The 24,261-nt window shown below is 37.5% G+C and overlaps 1 protein-coding gene across 5 annotated transcripts in view; it reads right to left on the bottom strand.

Annotated features, from left to right (window-relative positions):
- DCC (DCC netrin 1 receptor) overlaps positions 1-24,261 on the bottom strand; it is a 1,205,330-nt gene that overhangs the window by 101,018 nt on the left and 1,080,051 nt on the right. For all 5 annotated transcript variants that reach the window (XM_002757246.7, XM_008979838.5, XM_035271116.3 and 2 more), the window contains exon 22: positions 1,147-1,212. In XM_002757246.7, the coding sequence (XP_002757292.2) occupies positions 1,147-1,212 (66 nt within the window). The remainder of the gene's footprint in view (positions 1-1,146; positions 1,213-24,261) is intronic.

Here is a 24,261-nt window from a genome sequence, read left to right as displayed (position 1 = left end):
ATCAAGTTTCTTATGTAAACCTCCTAAAATGGTTAAATAATTTTGTTATTTCATAAAATAGAATAATGTAAGGCATCCAAGGTAAGTGAGAGAAAGCTACTCATAAACACATGGATACATCTCCAAAACTAAGTTAAAAATGAAAGCAAGTTGCAGCAGAATATATTATTTCTATAAATTTGTAAAAATGTAAAACAGTATAACGTTTAGGGATATGTATACATATGTAGTAAACATCAAATTAGTTAGAGCACTCATATGAGAGTGGGGAACAGACTTCATAAGAAGCATGTGAGAAAACAAAGACATACAAGAGATTTCAATTCCATGTTGTATATTTCATATCGTAACCTTGGTGATGGGTATACAAGTGTTCATCTTCACATTTTGAATATCTGGAGGTCTTTTTAGTCAACCAAACAACAGCAACAATTAAAAATCAACCTATAAAATGGCCTCATATATACATTAGTCCCCTAAAGTTGGCCAGTATTAATCCATCCTTTTAGAGTTTGTTTCAGCAAAACTAAAAGATCCTGGAACGCAACGCCCCACACCAACCTTGTCCTTTCATGGAGTTCTAGGTTATCACCTCCATCTGGTCATCCTTAAAGCCAGCAACTATTTAGGCATGCTCCACTAGGATGAGCACAAATGAATGTCTAATCTTGACAACACAAAGAAAACTTAGCACTAAGAGGCTAGAGGATTTTGAAGGATTAATGTACTCTGATGGCAAAAATCCAAGTAACTTTAATATATGAAGTTGAATGGTTTCAGTTCAACCAACCTTAGATCTCACTTCTCTCAAATAAAATTAGATTCTTGCAAACATTTTAAATATATTGTGACATTTAAAAATCTTGGTATTTAACAGCTTTGTGTCATTTACAAAATGCTTGACGCTGGGCTTCTCTAACTGACTCCTTTTTTACACACCTGTCAACTCTTATTGGCATCATCTCCTGGCAGAATGTACTAGAGGTTTTTATTTTTTTTAATAGCTTCATGTTTCTATTATCCCACTGAGACACTAAATCCAAGGTTCCTGGCTCTTTGAGTTGATAGAAAATTCGCCTCAAACACTCTTGAATTAACCATTTAATTAATATAACTAATTCAATATTACCTAATTTATATACTTACCATTTAGGGTGCTTCTATCAATCAAATTAGTATCAACTGGCCAATAACCTCCATCTCCATGACGACCTGTTCATTGGAAGAGCATGTCAGAATGTTAGTACATACCATGAAGGCACAAATCAAACAAAATGATCAGACAAAAAGAATAAATATTTTAACATTCAGAATAACAGGTTACTTTGACAAGGAAAGCCTGACAATTTTAATACCCTTACACCTGTAAGAAAAAGTTATTTTCCATGTGTGAGAAAAACAAGTCACAAAAGTAGACTCTCTTAAACAAGGAAAATTCAATGTTTTACTTATAAGCCATCCTCCATTCTTTTTTTCCCTCCAATATTCTTATTAAAGTGCTTTTTTGTTTGTTTAAAGGTGCAGCAGCAGTATCAGTATAAATGCTCTTCTCCTGAACTTTTTTTGTTTGTTTGAGATGGAGTCTCACTCTGTCACCATGGTGGAGTGCAGTAGCCCGATCTCAGCTCACTGCAAACTCCACCTCCCAAGTTCAAGCAATTTTCCTGCCTCAGTCTCCCAAGTAGCTGGGATTACAGGCGTGTGCCACCATGCCCAACTAAGTTTTGTATTTTTAGTAGAGATGGGGTTTTACCATGTTGGTCAGAACGGTCTCAGTCTCTTGACCTCGTGATCCACCCACCTTGGCCTCCCAAAGTGCTGGGATTACAGTTGTAATCTCCTGAACTTTTTAGAACAGAAATATCTCAGGCTCTAGCTCCTAGGTTCTGCAGATACTGTCACCCATCTGACATGACTTTATCAGAAAATTATTATCCCACAGGGGCCAGCACATTTCATCTTATAACTGGGCTTTGGGTATTCTCTTTGTTATGGGTCAAACACAGTACCTAGGAATGAAATTCTAGAGTGGAAGTAAGAGTGGGGGTTATGTCACAAACCATATGGTCTGAATATTTCCTACAAATACACCATGAAGGGAAGAAGGCTCCTTCAGTATAGCATTATTGGAAATTCTGCCTTCCATTAGGTGTATAACAGCTATGAAAGTAGTACTAAAGGGAAATGAGCCAGGAATTCCCTCTAAATAATTACACTATCATCCAAAATTTAATTAATGGTGCTTCACCATAGATAATCCTTTTCTCTATTGATGAATTCATAGAACTAAAATTGTTTGATTAGATTTTGAGTTCTAGAATATCTAGGTAGACTACTTATATAAAACATTTGAGAGTTGAATCTGTATGCAAACAAAGACCAGAGTATAGGTAATTCTCTCTTTCATTTGCTTAAAACTGTTATTTTTGAAAACAGTTCCAATCAGTGGACATCACAGAGAAAGCCAACCAGGAAAGTAAGCTACGATAACATAGGTTGTTTCCTCACACTTAATAGATTTTGGTTTTCTTCACCTCTATAACTTTCGAGTCTTGATTTTGTAGACATTATTTTGCATAACAAAAACTACACTTACTGAAGCTTTCCCAAGATTTTATCATTTTATTTGCAAAATAGCTTTGAAGAAACAACTTATAGTCCTGTTAACTGACTCTACATTCACAATTTTTACAATTCTTTTGATATCAAGTCAGAGCTGAAGTTAGGATGTCAAGCTTCCACCAAGCAAAAAGATAAATTAATTCAGTCACATTGAATCTTCAGCATAAAATGGCACATTTACTATCTATTGGGCCAATAACTATGAGTATGTAAACAAGTAGGAGATAGGATGGAGGCTCCTATGTGTGTATGTGGCGGGGAGGAAGGTGGTGGTGAGAGAAACAACTAAAAGGAGCTGAAATTGTGAAAATTTTAGTGGGCTGACAAAAATGTGGACAAGTCTAACCCTTTTACAAATACCTTGTTTATATAACTCTGACAAATTTGGGGTTTCAATGAGCAGTGGATAAGCTATGCCCATGAGACACTTTGAGATCAATGTTGGAAGAACTGATGAGAGGTGGAAACTCTACATGAATATTAAGTTGACTTTTCTAGCAACTGAAAGCAGCTAGATTGCAAAGCAGACAGCCAAAAGAGATGCTAACAACCCCATCACTTAGGCCAATAAAGCAATACATGTTTCCTGTTGGGAGCAATTCTGTATCAGCTGAAAATTAGGTAGATAGCCTATGGAGGATTTTCCCTTTTCTCCAGCAGCCTGGCAAATATCTTTTTAATGAAGTTTCCAACCCCCCCCCCCCCCCCGTAATTTGTGGCAGGATGCAAAAACAAGCCCACAAGCATATCCATATATTACATACATATAAAGCTCTCTGAGTACAGCACCCCTTAGATTTAGCAAGGCTATTGATTACATTGTGAATTTCAATAGGTAGAAGAAATCAGATGTCCTATAGGTCAAAGCACTGGGTGAGATAAAGGAACTCAAGAAATGTTTCTAAATAACAAGGAGTAGCTTAAAGCTTGTACATTCAACTCACAGAATCTAGTATATTGATGTGGGTTAAGGTTTTGTCCCTTGTAATTAGATTGATACCACAAAAGGAAATCATGTAACTCTCAACAAGCCCAATAGAAAGTACTTTTTAAAAAGTTGATGTCATCAAGGAGCAAGTTTAGATTTATAGTGATTCAGATTTCTTGCACCACTTCAGCAAAAAAAAAAAAAAAAAAAAAAAACCATAAAACCCATTTCTGGGATATAGATGAGCCTGAGATCTCTTGATATAAAGACAGAGGTATCAGATTTTAATTTTGAGTGGTGTTAGGTTTCCATTCTCTGAAATATGTCCTCTGAATTTCAGGAAGCCTCCCTTTGTGGGGCTAATACATCATAATAATAATGATAAAAGATTCTCTCATTGCTTTAAGGAGAGTATCACCAAGTATTCAAATGAAGAGACACTAGAGGCTAAAAAAGCAAAGGCTATGGGTGTATGGGTGTTACTCCTTGGAAAATCATAGCATTTTTAAGAGATTGTTGCTGTACCACAGATAGTAGATGTGTTGAGTTACCTTGGTTAATTTCATAGGGAAAGAGAGGACTAATCAGAATTTAGAAAACAGCTGAGCGAAAGTCAGCTAATGCAAAGATATAAACTACTTTCCTATCCCAGAGGTCTTCATTTTATTAACGAAAGATAAAACTGGTCATAATTCTTTCAAAAATTTATTAAATGCCTACTATATGCAAGGCATAGTCCTAAATCCTCAGGGAAGGACTAGTATAAAAAGATATATTAGATATGGAACCTGCCATGACAGGGAGAGTTGGTTCATTGTAATCAGATCCTATGCAGGCCTTTTTATGGTTAATAATAACTAACTGCAGATGGTTCTTAATAAGTTCTGATGTTAAAGATTTAAGAATAACTTAGTTCATTTATTACTATAAACTTATTACTAGGTTTAAATTAAAAATGCTTTTAAATTATTAAAGTTTTATTAAAAGTATTATTAAAAACTGCATGCAAATAAAAATATTTTATTTTCAGTCATATAACATTATATGTTTTGTAGTTATATTTATCTTAAAATCCCAAATTACTTGTTTGCATATCACACTAAATTTTTAACAGTTTTCCAAATTAAAATTCTAAATAATTAAATGGATTTATGGAAATTCAAATATAAATTTTTGGGAAATAATGTAATAAATGTTAGTTTTCTTCCCTCAAATAATGTTCAACATGGCTTAAAGAATTTTGAAAATGGGTATTTTTTTCTTTTTATATGAATTAATAATACAATTTTATATGAATAGTGATTAAAGTATACTATATAAAGGCCGGGTACAGTAGCTCACTCCTGTAATCCAAGCACTTTGGGAGGCCAGAGAGGTTGGTTCACTTGAGGTCAGCAGTTCGAGACCAGCCTGGCCAACATGGAAAAACTCCATCTCTACTAAAAATACAAAAAACAGCTAGTTATGGTGGCACATGCCTGTAGACACAGCTACTCTGGAGGCTGAGGCAGAATTGCTCGAACCCGGGAGGCAGAGGTTGCAGTGAGCCAAGATTGCACCACTGCACTCTAGCCTGGGTGACAAAGCAAGACTCTGGCTCGGTAAAAACAAAGAAACAACAACAACAACAAAACAAAGTGAACTATATGAACAGAATTCTACAGGCTACAAAGAGTTCTGTATTATATTACTGTGTACCTATATTTTCTCAATAACACAAATTGAGGCTGGGGAAGAATGAGATATTACAGAGCAATTAATTTCTGTATCACTTAACAACCCAGGGATTTTATGCAGCTATTTTCATTTATTCAAAACAAATAAACTTCTGACAGAAAGTTTTGATAATTAAAGCAAGTGATCTTCTACTTTCACCTTAGATATTGGAACCAGGAAAGGGTAACTTCAGAAACAAAAATTAAACAAATATTAAATAAGCATTGGCTGTGTTCAAATAGTGGAAGCTTGCGGCTGTTTTTGAGTTATTCAAAATAGTTTTTACACATTTAAATATATTTTATTTAGGTACTGCTTAGGCAGGTCCTATCCAGAAATTTCATGTTCCTCTCCCTTCTTTGAATTTTAAAATATTATAAAGTTGTTTAAGGACTTGCCTTTTACATTTTATTTAAAAAATAGGCCTCATAAGGAATCTTTTTTTTTTAAATCCCTTTTTAGCACATGCCATATGCTTCTTTGGACAAAAGTTAAAGTCTTCTGGATCTCCCTGCCACCTGTTCTCTTAATTGAAAAAAAAAAATGGGCAGAAGTCATATGATTTCCTTTTAGAAGTCTGTTCATTGTTATATTCCTTTGTGCTAACTGAGTGACATGCAAAATGTGTTCTCAATGTCCTATAAGTCAATAATGCCCGATACAAATCTTAAAAGTTATTACTATTATGCCATTTATTCTTTGTGTTCTTGTCCTGACATGTCACCTAAATTATGTGTATATTTTTATCCTGACATGTCGCCTAAATTATGTGTATATTTTTATTGTGGTGTGTGTATAAAATGAAATAACATGAATGTTTATATTAAATCCTTACTTGCAGCACATATGGGGAGACTGGGAATCTCTTCCACAATAACAAATTTTTGGCACTGAACAAAGATTAATTCAACTGGGATTTCAATCCTAGAGTCTACATTTTCCGTGTGGTTGTTTATATGTACAGAGAAGAGAGATGAAAAATTAATCCGTGGAAGACATGGAGAAAAGTGGATGTGGTAGTTTTAATCATTTCTTTAATCCATCTTCCCTGATGGGGAAAAGAGAGGGTCACCCAGGATGACATTCCTACAATCAATCCCTAGAGAAAAACATTTGGCCCATAATCTAAATCAAATGGACAGATTGGCCATCTAACAAATGTTCAATGTATATCTTCTTGATCTTAAAATTTGTTCTCTGAAAATATTTCTGATGATAATGATAGAAATTGTATTGATTTTGTGTCTTGTATACCAGTGGATAAAGAATATCAATTAATATTACCTAAATACAGCTTTACTGTCCATCCAACACACAGATAGATCATATTGGTATATATTTAAAGTAGGTGATTTGTCAGAGGCAGAAATGTGTTTCTAAACGATTGGTTTACCAGATAGTTGATAACAATGCTGATTTTAAATGAAGGTATCCGGCATCAAAAACCAGAAGCAAAATCATAACCAATATCTAGGATACTTCAAATATTTTAATAGAAAAGAACTAATGAGATTTTTTTCACCTTTTCCTAAGGTTCGACACATTGTTTTCAAATCAACATGAAAGAAAGTTCACTGGCTGAAAGAAAATTGATTGTTGCAACTACTCCTACCACATGTTTAGCCCTGGTGCTCCACAAATCCTTGCTACTTTCCCTTCTTCAACCTTTGGTTTTAATTTTTACCTGTGGAAAGTCTAAGGGAAATAATCTGCAGATAAGAATGCATTTGGTAAACTACTCTGAGACAGACAGAGTGCAAGAAAACCAAATATGCCATTACCCATATTTCCCTTAATCTTAAGTGGTAGTATTTTTGCAGTTCCAATTTCTGGACTTAGGCCATAAAATATAAACAGGTTAGACTCTTCCCTGTGAAGCAAATTCATTTTTTAAAATTCTTAGAAATCACACTCAAAACTAAGATAATTTCACACACAAATAAAATAAAATTGAGTGAGCATAAGTTATTACAAAAATATCAGGGTAAAAAATAGAAACTGTGGGCATCCTAGACAAATTTAAACAAATGAATTTCTTATCCTAATTTTTGCTCTTGGTTTACATCTTAGCTTGGCTATGGATCTTGACTATCTAAGGCATACATGTGGTCTCTTGCAGAGCCTGGCAAATGACAAGTGAAAAAAGTTATCTGAGCAATCTTCTAAAGTAGGAAAAAGTTTACAAACATTGAATTCTTTTTCAATCACCCACATAAAAGCTGAATACTTTGCCAGGCCAATCAGGGGAATGAATACACACACACACACATGCACACACGCACACACACCCACACACATATATGTATGTGTATATATATGTATGTATGTATATATATATGTATGTGTATATATATATGTATGTATATATATGTGTGTGTGTGTGTGTGTATATATATATATTGAGAAGCACACTGGTTACGTCTATGAATTCTACTACTTCTCATTCTTACATTCTTGATATCTCATAGGGGAGAGCAGACAAAAAATGAAAAGGCAAATATTAGGGAACCAGAGGAGCTGGACAGATCAAGATCTTTTAACAAAAGGAAAGTAGTTAACCTCCTTCGTAAAGATTTTAGGTCAGAAAGATAAATTCTGACCTACATGACAATAACTATACTTAGTCTATCTGCCTTATATGGCTGGTGATGAAAACTTGTCAACTGCTCCTGATCACCCATTTCATAACCTTCCACATAGCTAAAGCCCAATATATTTATTAGTTATTATAATTATTATTCATGCGAGTTATGAATTAAACATCTGAATAACAATTGAATTGTTAATGAATAAAATATAAAGATGACTTAATAATATTAGTAGTATAGTGGTAGATGGTGGTCTCTGAAGTTCTTCCTCTCATTGGACTCTACTTTTATGGACACATGTCTCTAGTATATCTGAAATAAGAGTCAGCCTAGGGATCTAAGAAAACACTTTTATATGCAGCTTAGTCTTTACTAAAATCTAAAAAACCATTCTGTTTCTCAAAATATGGGCTCTGTCTTTGATAGCTGGATATTTCCAAGAGCTAGCTCATTTGCCAGGCTACAACATGAAGACTGAGACAATCTTTTTTGGCTTATAAAAGAGCATCTGTTCTCAAAGGCCACGGAACGATCCATGAAAGCTTGCCCATCTGCGTGGGTCACAGGCTTATTCCAAAGGCAGGTGTGAGATACATTTGTGCCTGAACAAATTTGCCACACATCCCAGGAAGAAGAGTGAGGAGAGGATGAGAGAGCTCTCTTCTCCAAGTGACTATAAGTCTGAAAGTTGCAGCTGCAGGCTGAAAACACTAAAAGATGAGCATCCTGCTGGGGTCCTGCTAGTCTGTGTACATAATGACACTGCTGGAACACTGTATTTCATCACTCATGTCTCCATCCACGCTTCATCCATCCACTCAACAAATGCATTAAGTAGAACCACAGTGGTAGGCATCAGGGATATAAAATGACGATTGCAGAAGTTTGTGAGTCAGTGAGATGGAAAATGTTAAGTGAATAATTAAAACCATATGGTAATTTCCAAAAATTAAAAAAAAAAAATAGGTGACCCAGTGGAAAAACAGGATGATTATCTACTTATGCCTAGAAAAAGCCTTCTCAGAGGAGGTGGCATTTGAGGTGAGATTCCTTTTTTCAATCACCAAAGTAAAAGCAATATACTTTGCTAGGCCAACCAGTGGAGTGCGAGATACATATATATAAACATATATAATATTTTTAAGAAGCACATTGGTTACTCCTATGAATTCTACTACTTCTCATTCTCACATTCTTGATGCCTCACAAGGGAGACTGGACAAAAACTGAAAAGGCTAATATTAGGAAACCAACAGAGCTAGAAACAGAGCTAGACAGATCAAAGTCTATCTTGATATATTAGGTAGAAAAATATGAGGTGGATGAGCTTGGAAAGAAATGCAGAAATAAAATAATAAAATTCCCTATATGCACTGAAAAAGGGTCTAGATTTTATCTTGTAGGGGACAGGGATCCACTGAAGATATTTTAAGCAGAACACTGATTCAATTACACAAGTATTTTAGAAAGATTATTCCAGATTAGTGTGAAACTAAATGGATTACAAGAAACTAGTGCAATAAATATGGCAATAAAATTAATTATGAATCTCTGAGGTAGACATTACTAACCCCATTTTATAGCTGAGGAAACTGTAGCTCAGAAAGATTAATAAACTCAGGGTTTCATTTGAAGTGGCTGAGCCTGTGTGACTCTGATGATGATGATTTTAGCAATATAGGTGAATTAATAACTAAAAGAAGGAATGGGTGGCCAGCCGTGGTGGCTCAAGCCTAAAATCCCAGCACTTTGGGAGGCTAAGACAAGCAGATCACCTGAGGTCAGGAGTTCGAATACAACCTGGCCAAAATGGTGAAACCCCATATCTACTACAAATACAAAACTTAGCTAGGTGTGGTGACAGGTGCCTGTAATCCCAGCTACTCAGGAGGCTGAGGTAGGAGAATCACTTGAACCCAGGAGGCAGAGGTTGCAGTTAGCCAAGATCATGCCAATGCATCCCAGCCTGGTTGATAGAGTGAGACTCTGTCTCCAAAATAATAATAATAATAATAAATAAAAAGAAGTAACGGGGGAAAGAGTGGACAGAAATTAGAGCACTTCAAACAGTTGGTCCTGGGGTATAAGGGTGAAAGTTTAGATGGGTGTGACTTGAGATGGTTGCTCCATTCTCAATTGAACATACAGAATAAAAGAAAGCTTTGGCAGGGAAAGAGAAATAGTTTCTTTGTCACCATGCAGAGTACTGGAAAAAGCGTAAGTGCCAATTCAGAAAAGGTATAAGGGAAGCCACAAAAAAGGTCAAGAAAATTCTTTGAAAATGGCTGCTACTGAGGCCTCATCTGTACTCCCATCCTGTCATGCCTTTCTCTCCCTATCCTACAGTCACACCCCTCCAAGCAGGAAATAATCAATATCAGCAACCAAGAGTGAATGAGTTTACAAGGCTCTATATACAGAGGATGAGGCAGGTCTTCATTTGCCAGGGTAGACAATAGCTACTTGATGTGTTCAAAAGCAGTAAAACCTCAGAACTACCACATTTAAGCAGAAAGAAACAGTAAAAGCCTCTTCACCAATTTACGTCTCTGCTATAGTGTACTACTCTGCAAAGGCAGGCATAAGATACGTTTGTGCCTGAGCAGATTGTATCCTAATTGTTCCGGGAGCCCATCCTGTAGTCCTCATTACTTCCCAGCTTCTTGGCTTCCTAACTTTTCTAATCCTAGAATTTCTCTACATAAGGGATCAACTACTCTTTTCCCCTGTAGTAGTTTGCATTGAGTCGAGTTCTACTTGTATATTTAAAGCCCAGTCTTAGCTTTTAAGAAGTCTTTTGTAATCCAGCTCATAATAATTTCTTATCTGAAATCCCATAACATAGACATGTAGACAGTACCATCTGATTTGGCATTTTTCATTTTTCATACTGGCCTGAAGTTGTTACTATTGTCTTCCTAACTATATTGCAAGCTTCTTGAAAATGGACCCATGAAACCATACTTTCTTCTAACGCTTTGCCAGCAGCATTCTCTTTAGATGTTTTTAGTGCCAGCACTAAAAACTATGGGTACATAGCTATCCACAAACTTTAAAGAGAGTCTAGTTCTTTTCACACTTCATAGCCACAATTTTAACAAACTCATCAGCATCCATTGGTTTTGATTTACTCCTTTTTGTACCCAGAATTCCAAGCAGCTGGTGAAATTCAAATCTATAAATTTTCGGCTAAACAAGGAAGGAAAGCAACAGTGGAAGTCACAAAAAGGGTCCATTTATAAATGTAACTACTATCAGCTGAATTACAGAGAACTTGTTTTTCTATTGAGCTTTTATTTTAGTAGGTGACTACTGAATATATTTTTCCCTGTTGGAAATATATGCATAAATTCTCTTCTCCCCCAAGATAAGTAAATATACAATATCCAAAGCCATTTGTACTATTACTTTCAGCTGTCCAGTCTATACTTTTTCATTTGATGGTAAAACTTATCTTTCCAGATTACTCTGTGACTGCTTCCCCAAACATTTGTGTCATGATTCTATTAAACAAACACTTATCAGAAAACTAAAACAGGACAGATTCTAAATTAGGGAGTGGGAATGACAATGTGAAGAACCCAGCCAGTTCTCTGTCCTTGGAGAATTTAAAATCTGTGCGAGAAACTAAGAATATAAATAGGAAAGTATAAGAAATGAAAAATACAGTAGGAATAAACTGGGTGTTATGAAAATCCAGATGAATAAAAGACCAGAAATGTAAAAAAGGATTATTGAAAAAAGCAAAATTGAAAAGCGAGTCTTAAAAGATAGAGAAGACTTTGCTTAGTTGAGAAAGAGAGAAAGTATAGCTAAGGCTGAGAAAATGGTACGTTACAGCATGTAGCTGTGAAGAGAGCACTTTTTCCAGAGTGATTTGTGACTGTTGCATATGTGGAGGGATCTATTCACCATGAGACCAAGAAAAAGATGTTGGAGTCAGATAGCCAAGGTCTTGATATCAAAGAACTGACCTCATCCCCCTAAGCAACAGGGACCCATCTGTGTTTTGGAGAGAAAATTGAGGAGGCAGAGTCTAGTACTGATTGAAGTGAGCAGAAAATAAAGCTAGGAAGACTTTGTACTTGGCCAATGTCTCTAGCAAGGAAATGGCATCCAAAATACAGTGGCTCTTACCAGAAGAACCTCTTTTATGGAATTTTATTTGAAGTGTATAAACAAAACTGTCTACCTTACAGGTGTGAGAAGGTTAAAATCGTTTCATGAATTACATTAATTCCTATGAGTATTAAGTATTTTTTTTCCCTTCCAAAGTTTCCTATTAAAACGTAAAAACTGCTGAGAAGTTGACATAGGCAGCTACTTGACTGCTTGCTGGGAACATGATAAGCACCTTAACACTCCATTAAAAGCACTTTATTCATTTTCTGCTACTACTATTTCACCACAGTCCTAATTTATGGAATTACAAAATTTTGGACCTGTGAAAAACCCAGGTGAAAATAGCTTTTTCAAGTGGGTGTAGCAAGCAGCTGAATAATAAACTGTGTTGAAACTATGCACAATAATAGGGTAAGAAGTGGTTTTAATTTTCTATTAAACAGCTCCCATCAGAAGTCACTAAAGGTTTCCATTTTTCAAACAGCAGCCTGGCTGCTGTAATCCAAACCCTGAAAAGTCTGGATTACATTAACTAAATTCCAAGCTTGACTAGACTGCCTCAAAAACCCTCTTTCCCTGAAATTGGAAACAATTAACATTCTGTTTATTCATGAGATTAAAACTGCTGAGGTGTAAAATGGCAGGTGCAGTGGTAAATACTTTGCCTGAATACTCTATTGAGGAAAGACAAAGTCCTTTAAACCAGGTGAACTTATAGTGATACCATGTTGGTATAACTTTCTTGATGACAGATCATGAGTCTGCATTTTCCAGAAATTACACAGTGGTCAAGAGCAGAGATTCTCAAGTTAGGTAGCCTGGGTATGTCTCTGGGTCTAATCACTGTCAACTTGAAATAAAGATATATAGAGATGCATCTTTGAGCAAAGAGCATATTTCAGAACCTGAATTGCAATTCAGGACACACAAACCAAGGTAGCCCCAGGTGAGTCCAGAGAATAAAGGAAAAGACAGGAATTTTATTGGGGATCAGAGGAAGGTTATGCCAGTTGTTTTGAAAGGAAGTTATTTGGTGCAGGCAGTGTCTTCCAGGAGCTGCCGAGTGTCATCAGGTGTTAGGTAAGACTCGAAATCTTAGAATCATGACCAGGTCCTTGCAGTTTTTGGTTCAGTCTCACAAGACAGTTCCTGGAATAAATGGATGTGATCTGAGTGCTTTTCCTTATAACCTCCTGATTCCATTTTAGTTGGGTAAGACATGAATGACTCCATTTTGTATAATCAACTTTCACACCACTTACACACTGTGAGTGTTTGGCAAGCTTTAACCTCTCTCTCTTTCTACATTTGTAAGGGTGCTATATGAATTAAATAGGATTGCACATGCACAGTACATAGAAGAGTAATTGACACACAGTGGAAAAGCCGTAAATGTGAGATGCTTCACTATGCAAAGATGTTATTCCTGAGTTTTTTATTCTAATACCAATCTTAAAATTTCAGAATCTTAAATCTTGAAAACAAAAGATAATTTAGTCTGAACTTATCATTTTACAGGTGAGGATGTTGAGAGATATTAATTCACCTGCCTAAAGTCACACAAGAGGTCCCAGTGGCAGGACTGTGCTAGAACTGAAGGTATCCGATTCCATTCCAGTGCTCTTACAGCACACACTGAGTGACTTCCAAATGAAAAGCTAGAGCATTATCAGCCATTGCCACAATTCAGAGGAGAGTAATTCTCCCTCCCTGTTGGGTGGGCAGTTTACAGCATGCATTTTTTTATCTGGATCTGTAAACTGCCCTATGAAGGTAGGCCACCTCTCTAGGCCTAGTGTTTCAGATCACCCTTTGCCAGGTCATGGAGAATTAAAGACACTTGAGAGTACTCAAAGTGAGTGAGCATTTTCTTCGTAATTCATCTCAGCAATGGTGAAGATCACTTCACAAGAATCCTGCCCACTTTAAGGTATCATATCATTGCCCTAGCACCTATTCTATTGTCTCAATGGGCAAACAGAAATACACATGAAAGAGTAAACATTTCTGCTGATGCTAAGAATACTGCTTTTCATACAAAGATATCTCATGGTGGAGAACAATATTTGGGGATTGAATGGGATATAACACTGCAAAAAAATATAATTCCTCAAGTTTAAAAGTTTGATCTAATAATCACTTTCAAGAAGCAGTCATGTTTCAGTTACAGCTAACCTCCATTGCAAACTCAAAACAAAGCGATTTTCTAAAATGCTTATGTGAGACACTCAAAAGGTCTGAGCTGATTTTAGAAGAATGGAAATCAAATTTTTAAAATATAGTAACCATTTACAGTAGAAAGACTGCACACTCTAGGAACCAGAAAGAAAAGTCTTCAGTTGTAACTCTGCCAACAACTATTTATGTAATCCTGGGCAAAATGTTTACCTTCTTTTATCTGAAAAACTGGGGGAAAAATTAGTAAAAGAGTGAAATGATAGCTTTCTTTTTAAATGTGGATGCTATGGACTGAATTGCTTTCCCCAAAAATGTGTATATTGAATCTCTAACCCCCTATATGATTATATCTGGATATAGGGCTTTATGGAAGTAATTAAATCATAAGGTTAAATTAAATAATAGGATAGGGCCCCAATCCAACAGGATTAGTGTCCTTTGAAGAGGAGACACGAGAGAGGTCACTCTCTACCATGGGAAGACACAGAGAGAAGGCCATCTGCAAGCCAGGAAGAGGGCTGTCACCAGAAACCGATCATGCTGAACCTTGATCTGGGACTTCCAGCCTCCAAAACTCAGACAAGATAAGTTTCTGTTGTTTGACCCACCCAGTATATAGCATTTTGTATTGACAAACCAAGCTGGCCTAGACAATGAATTATCAGCATCCCTGTTCCCTGAAATAAAGAAGTGTTAGGATTATATATTCATTGTTGTCGCCACCCCACTAACAAGATGACCCCAGATTGAGAGTTATTTGCCTTGTTCTTTAGAATATTCACAGAGATACAAAAAAGGAAGATCTATAATGGAAAAATAGCAGTAGATGAAATTTCAGATATAGCCACTTTATAGCCTTATGTCAAATTTGAATGTGTGGCTATATAGGTGTAACCTATTGGTTGATGGTTGAAAACAAGGCATTGGAAATGTGGTTTCTGGGGTTGGAGTCATGGCTTTTCTACTTACTAGCTGTGTTTCTATAAACAAATAACAACTCTCTGAGCTTGACTTTCTTCCTTGCTGAAATGGAGATAATAGTTCCTTTCTCACAGTATTGTTATTAGAATTAAGTGAGTCATTCCTGTAAAGCTCTTAAAACAGTGACTGCTGGCAAGAGCTGCATAGGGGTGCATTTTGCCACTGCATAGGCTCACATCAGCATGGACAAATGGAAGGAGTTTTAATCAAAATAGAGAAAATAAAAAGGAAAAATTCAAAAGTCAAAACCAAAATCAAAACAATTTAATTCATAAACATCCAGAGTGAAAGGATGGTTACCAGAGGCTGGGAATGGTAGTGGGGTGCTGGGGAGAGGGGAGGTGAAAATGGCTAATGAGGGGGGAACGTTCCATGATGGCTGATTGCTAACATCTGGGGATTGCAGCTCCCAGTGAAAGCGCAGAGATCGAGAGGACACCACAGTTTCAGACAAATTTTTGTTGTTCATGGAGCAGAATATTCCAGTGGAGGAGCCGCACGGGTCACCGGCGTGACTCTTGTGGCAAGTGCAGTACTTTTGCTGGCACCTTGGTGCAGAATAAACGGGACTGGTTCCCCTTCTGACCAACGTTTGGAGCTCCGGGAAGGCAGAGTTACTGATTATGGACTCAAGAAGGAAGCCAGACTGGAGATTCCCGGGCAGAAAAGCGCCATCAGTCTTAACGCCGCTGGCGCAGTGGGTTGCTCATATTTTGGCCCTGGGAATTAACAACTTGGACGTCCACTCAGAGACCTAATTTGAAAGTTGGTAATTACAAAGACAACAAGTGGATAAATGTACAATGATGGGAAGAAACCAGTGTAAAAAGGCTGAGAATACTCAAAATCAGAATGCCTCTCCCTCTAAAGAGGGTCACAGTTCCTCATCAACAAGGGAACAAAGCCTGATGGAGAACAAGTGCACCCCTTTAACAGAATCAGGCTTCAGAAGATGGATAATAAGAAACTTCTGCGAGTTAAAAGAACATGTTGTAGCCCAATGTAAAGAAACTAAGAACTTTGAAAAGGTTTGACGAAATCCTAATGAGAATAGACAATTTACAGAGGAATAAAGTGAATTAATGGAACTGTAGAATACCATACGGGAACTCCTAGAAGTATGCACAGGTTTAAACACTCGAATTGATCAAGCAGAAGAAAGGATATCAGAGGTTGAAGTCCAACTTAATGAAATAAAATGAGAAGACAAGATTAGACAAAAAAGGATAAAAAGGAATCAGCAAAGTCTCAAAGAAATGTGGGACTATGTGAAAAGACCAAATTTATGTTTCATAGGTGTACCTGAATGTGACAGAGAGAATGAATCCAAGCTGGAAAATATTCTTCAGGATATTATTCAGGAAAATTTTCCTAAACTAGCAAAGCAGGACAATATTCAACCCCAGGTAATACAGAGAACACCACAAAGATATTCCTCAAGAAGAGCAACCCCAAGGCACATAATCATTAGATTCACCAGAGTTAAAATGAAGGAGAAAATACTAAGGGCAGCCAGAGAGAAAGGTCAGGTTACCCACAAAGGGAAGCCTATCAGACTTACAGCAGATCTCTCAGCAGAAACTCTACAAGCCAGAAGAGAGTGGGGGCCAATATTCAACATCCTTAAAGAACAGAACTTTCAGCCCAGAATTTCATATCCAGCTAAACTAAACTTCGCAACTGAAGGAAAAATAAAATCTTTTATGAACAAGCAAGTACTCAGAGATTTTATTACCACCAGGCCTGCTTTACAAGAGCTTCTGAAAGAAGCATTACACATGGAAAGAAACAACCAGTATTAGCCTCTCTAAAAATATACCAAAAAGGAAAGAGCATCAACATAAAGAAGAATTTACATCAATGAATGGATAAAACAGCCAGTTAACATCAAATGGCAGTAATCCTAAATTTAAATCGATGAAATCCCCCAATCAAAAGATATAGCCAAAACCCAACAGTATGCCACATCCAGACCCATTTCACATGCAAGGAAACACAAAGACTCAAAACAAAGGGATGGAGAAAGATTTACCAACCAAATGGAGAGCAAAAATAAATAAATAAATAAAATCAGGAGTGCAATTCTTGTATCTGATAAAATAGAGTTTAAAGCAACAAAGATATAGTGGTAAAAGGATCAATGCAACAATAAGAGCTAATGATCCTAACACCAAGATACATGGAGACTTAGACTCAATGAGACAGAAAATTAATCACGATATCCAGGACTCAAACTCAGATCTGGAACAAGTAAACTTAATAAATATTTATAGAGTTTTCCACTTTAAATACACAAAATATACATTCTTGTAAATACCACATCACACCTACTCATAGGTTTAAATGAAATATTGATTGGCCATTATTAATACCCATTTTTTTAGAATAAACCAACATTTCTGTTCTCTCTCCCTCTTTTTCTTTCTCTTTCTTCCTCTCCTTCACTCCTTTTTTTTCTTTCCTTCTCTCAAAGAAAAAAAAGAAAGAAATCAACTTGTAGACCTCTAGATCCAGGTCAGCAATGTCTCTCTGACTGCCTGATTTCCTTCCTTCCCTTCTCTCCCTCCCTCCCTCCCTCCTTTTTTTCTCCCTCCCTCCCTCCCTTCCTGCCTTCCTCCCTTCCTCCCTTTCAAAAAAAAAAAAAAAAAGAAAATGGTTAATGGGTACAAAAATATACAGAATAAGACCTACTATTTGATACCACAACAGGGTAACTGTAGTTAATAATTGTACATTTTTAAATGAAGAGTGTAATTAAATTGTTTATAAGCCAACATATAAATGCTTGAAGGGGTGGATAACCCATTCTCCATGCTGTGCTTATTTCACATTGTATGCTTGTATCAAAACATCTCAAGTACCCTACCAATATATATGCACCTACTATGTATACACAAAAATTAAAAATAATTTAATTTTTTTAAGCATAGCTTTTCTATCTAACCTCTGTACCCACTTCACATAGCCTGTGCAATTTCCTTGCCCAACCTTCCGAAAAACGAAACTCTGTGGTTAATATCTAAAATGTATTTTACTTCCATATGTATTGGCCACCTGTGCCTAGAAGAATCTACAAAATTGGGACATGGGGCAAGACAGAGGGTGACGAAAAAAGTATTATAGAGAAGGTCAAGATTCGAAAGTTTAAAAATGCCAGATTTCACCAATTTACAATTACATAAAGAAATTAGGAGTTCTGTGTTAATGCCTGTCATTGTCAAACAACTATTACCATTGCTCGAATATTTTCCCCAAATCAAAACCATTTCAAATGACTTTTGTTTTCACATTTACATTCTTCGTGGCAGATCTGCAGTCCCTAAAATAATAATTGTGACAAGAATCTGAACAGATACTTTTTTAGAACAATCAAAATTGGTCTCTGTTTCTCTCATATAAGTCAATTTCAACCTCCTGCTTCTTTTTTTAGGATTCATCTTTGCAAGGTTAATTCTGTCCAGGTGCCACGTTTTTTCTCTGAGGGAATTTTCTTTAAGTAGAAATTCAGTTCCTGTCATAAATGTAATATTGGGATTATTTCTCTGAGAGAAGGGGGCTAATAGGTCTAACAGTGGGAATGGTAAAACATATTCAACCAATTTGCTGTGTGCTGGGAATGGGAATATTAAGATCAGTCTTTTCCTATTATTTTCATCAATCTTAGAGGGTTCTTTAAGCTGGGTTTTGTCTCATGCATATGGTCATCAACTCAGAACACTGATTTTGTTTATAAAAAACAGCTTTAAAGGTACAGTAAATTTAATATGCTTTCTTTGTAAGAATTTAAAGATAGGGAGGACTCAAGATGGTGCTGTGAGAACAACCCAGGATTGAAGCTCTCGGTGAATGCACGGAGAGGTGAGTCAGAGCTGCATTTCCAGACTGATCTTTGTTGCCCACAGAAAGGGGAAATTCCCAGGTATAAAGGAGACATGGGACGCCAGGCAGAGGTTTTGGCTGGTGCAGCCAGCAGCCGGGGTGGCGGCAGCCAGCCCTACATAGCGCTCTGCACAGGGCGCGCTTGTCCGGGTGCCCTGTTGAACCAGCAACCTGAGACTTGAGAGGGCTGAACTTGAGACTGAATGGGACTTGGACAGTGGGCCAGCCCAGGGGATTGCAGGGACACAGCGTTTGGGGTAGCGCAGTGGGATGGACAAAACGGCGATTCCAAACACTCCCGGTGAAGACGTTCCCTGAGATGCTCCGTGGGGGAGGGGCATCCACCATTACCGAGGCAATCCGCCCCTACTGAGATACACGCACACCGCTGACGCAGCCTGCAGTTGCCGAGGCAATCCGATACAACAGAGAGACTCCGCCACAGGGCGTAGCCCATGGCAGCAGGGCGGAGACCGCAGCAGAAGAGCAGAGCCTGCAGCAACAGGGCGAACCTCACAACAGCGGGGCGGAGCCTCGGCAGGCAAATAGTGACTAGACTGCCTCCTAGCTGGGCAGGACACCTCAACAGACATCCAAAAATAAAGCCCCAACCCCCCAAGACAGAGCATCTGAGAAAAAAAGGGTTTTTTAATGAGCTCTGTTGCAGCAGAATTAAACATAGCAGCCTAACAGCCCTGAATGAACAACAGAGCTCACAGCTCAACAATTGAGCTCCTATAAAATACAGACTGTCTCCTCAAGCAGCTCCCTGACCCCTCTATATCCAATAGGCTGACATTTGGCAGGCATCATCCTGGGACAAAGATAGCAGAAAAAGAAACTGGTAGCATCCCTCACTGTTCCGCAGCTACTATAGGTGCACCCCAGACAAGCAGGGCCTGGAGTGGACCTCAGCAGTCGTACAGCGAAGGGGCCAGACTGGTAGAAGAAAAACCAAGTAACAGAAATACTTCATCACCAACAATCTGGGTGTCCACTCAGAGACCCAATCGAAAAGTCAGCAACTATGCAGACGACAGGTGGATAAATTCACAAAGATGGGAAGAAACCAGCACAAAAAGGAGGAAAACACCCGAAACCAGAACACCTCGCCACCTAGAAAGGACCAAAACTCCTCACCAGCAAGTGAACAAAACTGGACGGAGAATGACTGTGACGAAATGATGGAATTAGACTTCAGAAGGTGGATAACGAGAAACTTTTGTGAGCTAAAAGAATATGTATTAAATCAATGCAAAGAAACTAAGAACCCTTGAAAAAAGATATGAAAAGAGATTCGAGGAAATGATAATAAGAATGGATAACTTAGAGAGGAATATGAATGAATTAAAGAAGCTGAAAAACACAATATGAGAACTTCACGAAACATGCACAAGTTTCAATAGCCGAATTGACCAAGCAGAAGAAAGAATATCTGAAGTCGAAGATCAACTCAATGAAATAAAACAGGAAACCAAGATCAGAGAAAAAAAGCGATAAGGGAATGAACAAAGTCTCCAAGAAATGTGGGACTATGTGAAAAGACCTAACCTACGTTTGATAGGTGTACCAGAAGGGGACGAGGAGAATGAATCCAAGCTGGAAAATACTCTTCAGGACATCATCCAGGAAAATTTCCCCCACCTAGCAAGACAGGCCAACACTCAAATGCAGGAAATACAGAGAACACCACAAAGATATTCTGCAAGAAGAGCAACCCCAAGGCACAATCGTCAGATTCAACAAGGTTGAAATAAAGGAGAAAATACTAAGGGCAGCCAGAGAGAAAGGTCGGGTCACCCACAAAGGGAAGCCCATCAGACTCACAGCAGATCTCTCGGCAGAAACACTACAAGCCAGAAGAGAGTGGGAGCCAATATTCAACATTGTTAAAGAAAAGAACTTTCGGAGAGATTGATCCAAGATGGCCGAACACTAACAGCTCAGGATTGCAGCTCCCAGTGAAAGCTCAGAGAACGAGATGACGCCACACTTTTAGAAGAATTTTCGTCACTCACCGATTAGCCGATTCCCAGGGGAGGAGCCCCACGGGTCGCCAGCGCGACTCTTGTGGCTGCCGCAGCAGTTTTGCCGGTGTCTTGGCGCAGAAGCTCTTCATGCAGAGCCAACGGGACTGCTTCCCCTACTGACCAGAGTTTGGAGCTCTGGGAAGTCAGAGCTGCTTGTTGCGGACTCAAGAGGGAAGCCAGACCAGAGATTCCCAGGCAGAAGAGCATCATCAGTCTTATTGCAGCTATTTAGGCTGCCACAGTGGGTTGCTCAGATCCCAGCACTGGGAATCAATAAGTCGGACATCGACTCAGAAACCTAATTAGAAAGGCGGTTCATTTACAATGAAGGGGGAAAAACAGCCTAAGAAGGCCGAGTATACTCAAAATCAGAACCCATCAGCAACGGAACAAGCCCTGATGGAAAAGGACTCATCAGCAACCGAACAAGCCCTGATGGAAAAGGACTCATCAGTAACGGAACAAGCCCTGATGGAAAAGGACTGTGTTCCATTATCTGAAGTTGGCTTTAAAAGGTGGATGATAAGAAACTTCTGGGAGTTAAAGGAACTTGTTCTAACCCAATGTAAAGAAACTAAGAACTTGGAAAAAAGGTTAGATGAAATGTTGAAAAGAATAGACAATATAGAGAGGAATACAAATGAAATTATGGAGTTGAAAAATACAACAAGAGAACTTAGTGAAATATGTACAAGCTTAAACAGCTGAATGGATCAAGCAGAAGAAAGGGTATCAGAGGTCGAAGACCAACTTAATGAAACAAAACGACAAGACAAGAATAGAGAAAAAAGGATAAAAAGGAATGAGCAAAGTCTCCAAGCAATATGGGACTATGTGAAAGACCTAATATACGCTTGATTGGTGTACGTGAATGTGATGGAGAGAATGAATTCAAGCTGGAAAATACTTTCCAGGACATTATCCAGGAGAATTTTCCTAATTTAGCAAAGCAGGACACTATTCAACCCCAGGCAATACAGAGAACACCACAAAGATATTCCTCAAGAAGACCAACCCCAAGGCACATAATCGTTAGATTCACCAAGATCGAAATGAAGGAGAAAATATTAAGGGCAGCCAGAGAGAAAGATCAAGTTACCCATAAAGGTAAGCCTATTAGGCTTACAGCAGATCTCTCAACGGAAACCCTACAAGCTAGAAGAGAGTGAGGGCCAATATTCAATATACTTAATCAACAGAACTTTCAGCCCAGAATTTCATATCCTGCCAATTTAAGCTTTATATTTGAAGGAAAAATAAAATCTTTTAGGAATAAGCAAGTACTCAGAGATTTTATTACCACCAGGCCTGCTTTACAAGAACTTCTAAAAGAAGCATTATACACAGAAAGGAACAACCAGTATGACCCTTTCTAAAAATACACCAAAAAGTAAAGAGCATTAACATAAAGAAGAATTTTTATCAACGAAAGGACAAAATAGCCAGTTAATATCAAATGGCAGCAACCCTAAATTTAAATCGACCAAATCTCCCAATCAAAAGATACAGACAAAATTTAATGGTATATCCAAAGATATACATAGACTCAAAATAAAGGGTTGGAAAAAAAATGTACCAACCAAATGGAGAGCAAAAATAAATAAATAAAAAGCAGGAGTTGTAATTTTCACATTTGACAAAATAGATTTCAAACCTACTAGGATACAAGGGTAAAAGGATTAATGTAATAATAAGAGATCTTAACACCCAGATACATAAGACACATAATGAGAATTAGATTCAACGAGACAGAAAATTAACGTTATTCGGGACTGGAACTAAGATCCAGAACAAATAAACTCAATAGAGCTTTTCATTTTAAACACACAAAATACACATTATCCACAAAATCTAACGACATATCTAAAGATATATAAAGACTCAAAACAAGGGGATGGAAAAAAACTCACCAACCAAACGGAGATCAAAAATAAATAAATAAAAAGCAGGAGTTGCAATTCTCACACTTAATAAAATAGATTTCAAAGCTACAAGGATGCAAGGGTAAAATGATTAACGTAACAATAAGAGATCTTAACACCCAGATACATAAGACACATAATGAAATTTAGACTCAACGAGACAAAAAATTGATAATGATATCCAGGACTTGAACTCAGAGCCAGAACAATAAATACAATAGAGGTCTCCATTTTAAACACATAAAATATGCATTAACCACGTTAAACACTCAAAATATTGATCGGCCATTACTGAAACCCATTTTAGGAATGAAGTAATATTCCTTTTTCCCTCTTTTTCTTTTTTTCTCCTTCTTTTTCTCTTTTTCCCTCAAAAAAAAAAAAAAAAGAACTTTCAACCCAGAATTTCATATCCAGCCAAACTGAGCTTCATAAGTGAAGAAAAAATAAAATCCTTTGCGAACAAGCAAGTACTCAGAGATTTTGTCACCACCAGGCCTGCTTTACAAGAGCTCCTGAAAGAGGCACTACACATAGAAAGGAACAACCAGTACCAGCCATTCCAAAATCACACAAAATGCTAAAGAGCATCAACATAATGAAGAATCTACATCAAGTAGCGGGCAAAACAGCCACTTAGCATCAAAATGGCAGTATCAAATTCACACATAACAATATTAACCCTAAACGTAAATGGACTAAATGCACCAATCAAAAGACATAGACTGTCAAAGTGGATAAAAATCCAAAACCCATCAGTGTGCTGTATCCAGGAAACCCATCTCACATGCAAGGATACACAAAGGCTCAAAATAAAGGGATGGAGGAATATTTACCAAGCAAATGGAGAGCAAAAAAAAAGCAGGAGTTGCAATTCTCATCTCTGATAAAATAGACTTTAAAGCAACAAAGATCAAAAGAGACAAAGAAGGTCATTACATAATGGTAAAAGGATCCATACAACAAGAAGAGCTAACGATCCTAAACATATATGGACCCAATGCAGGAGCACCCAGATACATAAGGCAAGTTCTTAATGACTTACAAAGAGACTTAGACTCCCACACAATAATAGTGGGAGACTTTAAAACTCCACTGTCAATATTAGACAGATCAACCAGACAGAAAATCAACAAGGATATCCAGGGCTTGAACTCAGACCTGGAGCAAGCAAACCTGATAGACATTTACAGAACTCTCCACCCCAAATACACAGAATATACATGCTTCTCAGCACCACATCACACCTACTCTAAAATTGACCACATAATTGGAAGTAAAGCACTGCTCAGCAA

This window comes from Callithrix jacchus, chromosome 13, assembly GCF_049354715.1.
Source record: "Callithrix jacchus isolate 240 chromosome 13, calJac240_pri, whole genome shotgun sequence".
Classification (NCBI taxonomy): domain Eukaryota; kingdom Metazoa; phylum Chordata; class Mammalia; order Primates; family Cebidae; genus Callithrix; species Callithrix jacchus.
The sequence above is the reverse complement of the archived record's forward strand: the minus strand, read 5'-3'. Positions and strand labels throughout refer to the sequence as shown.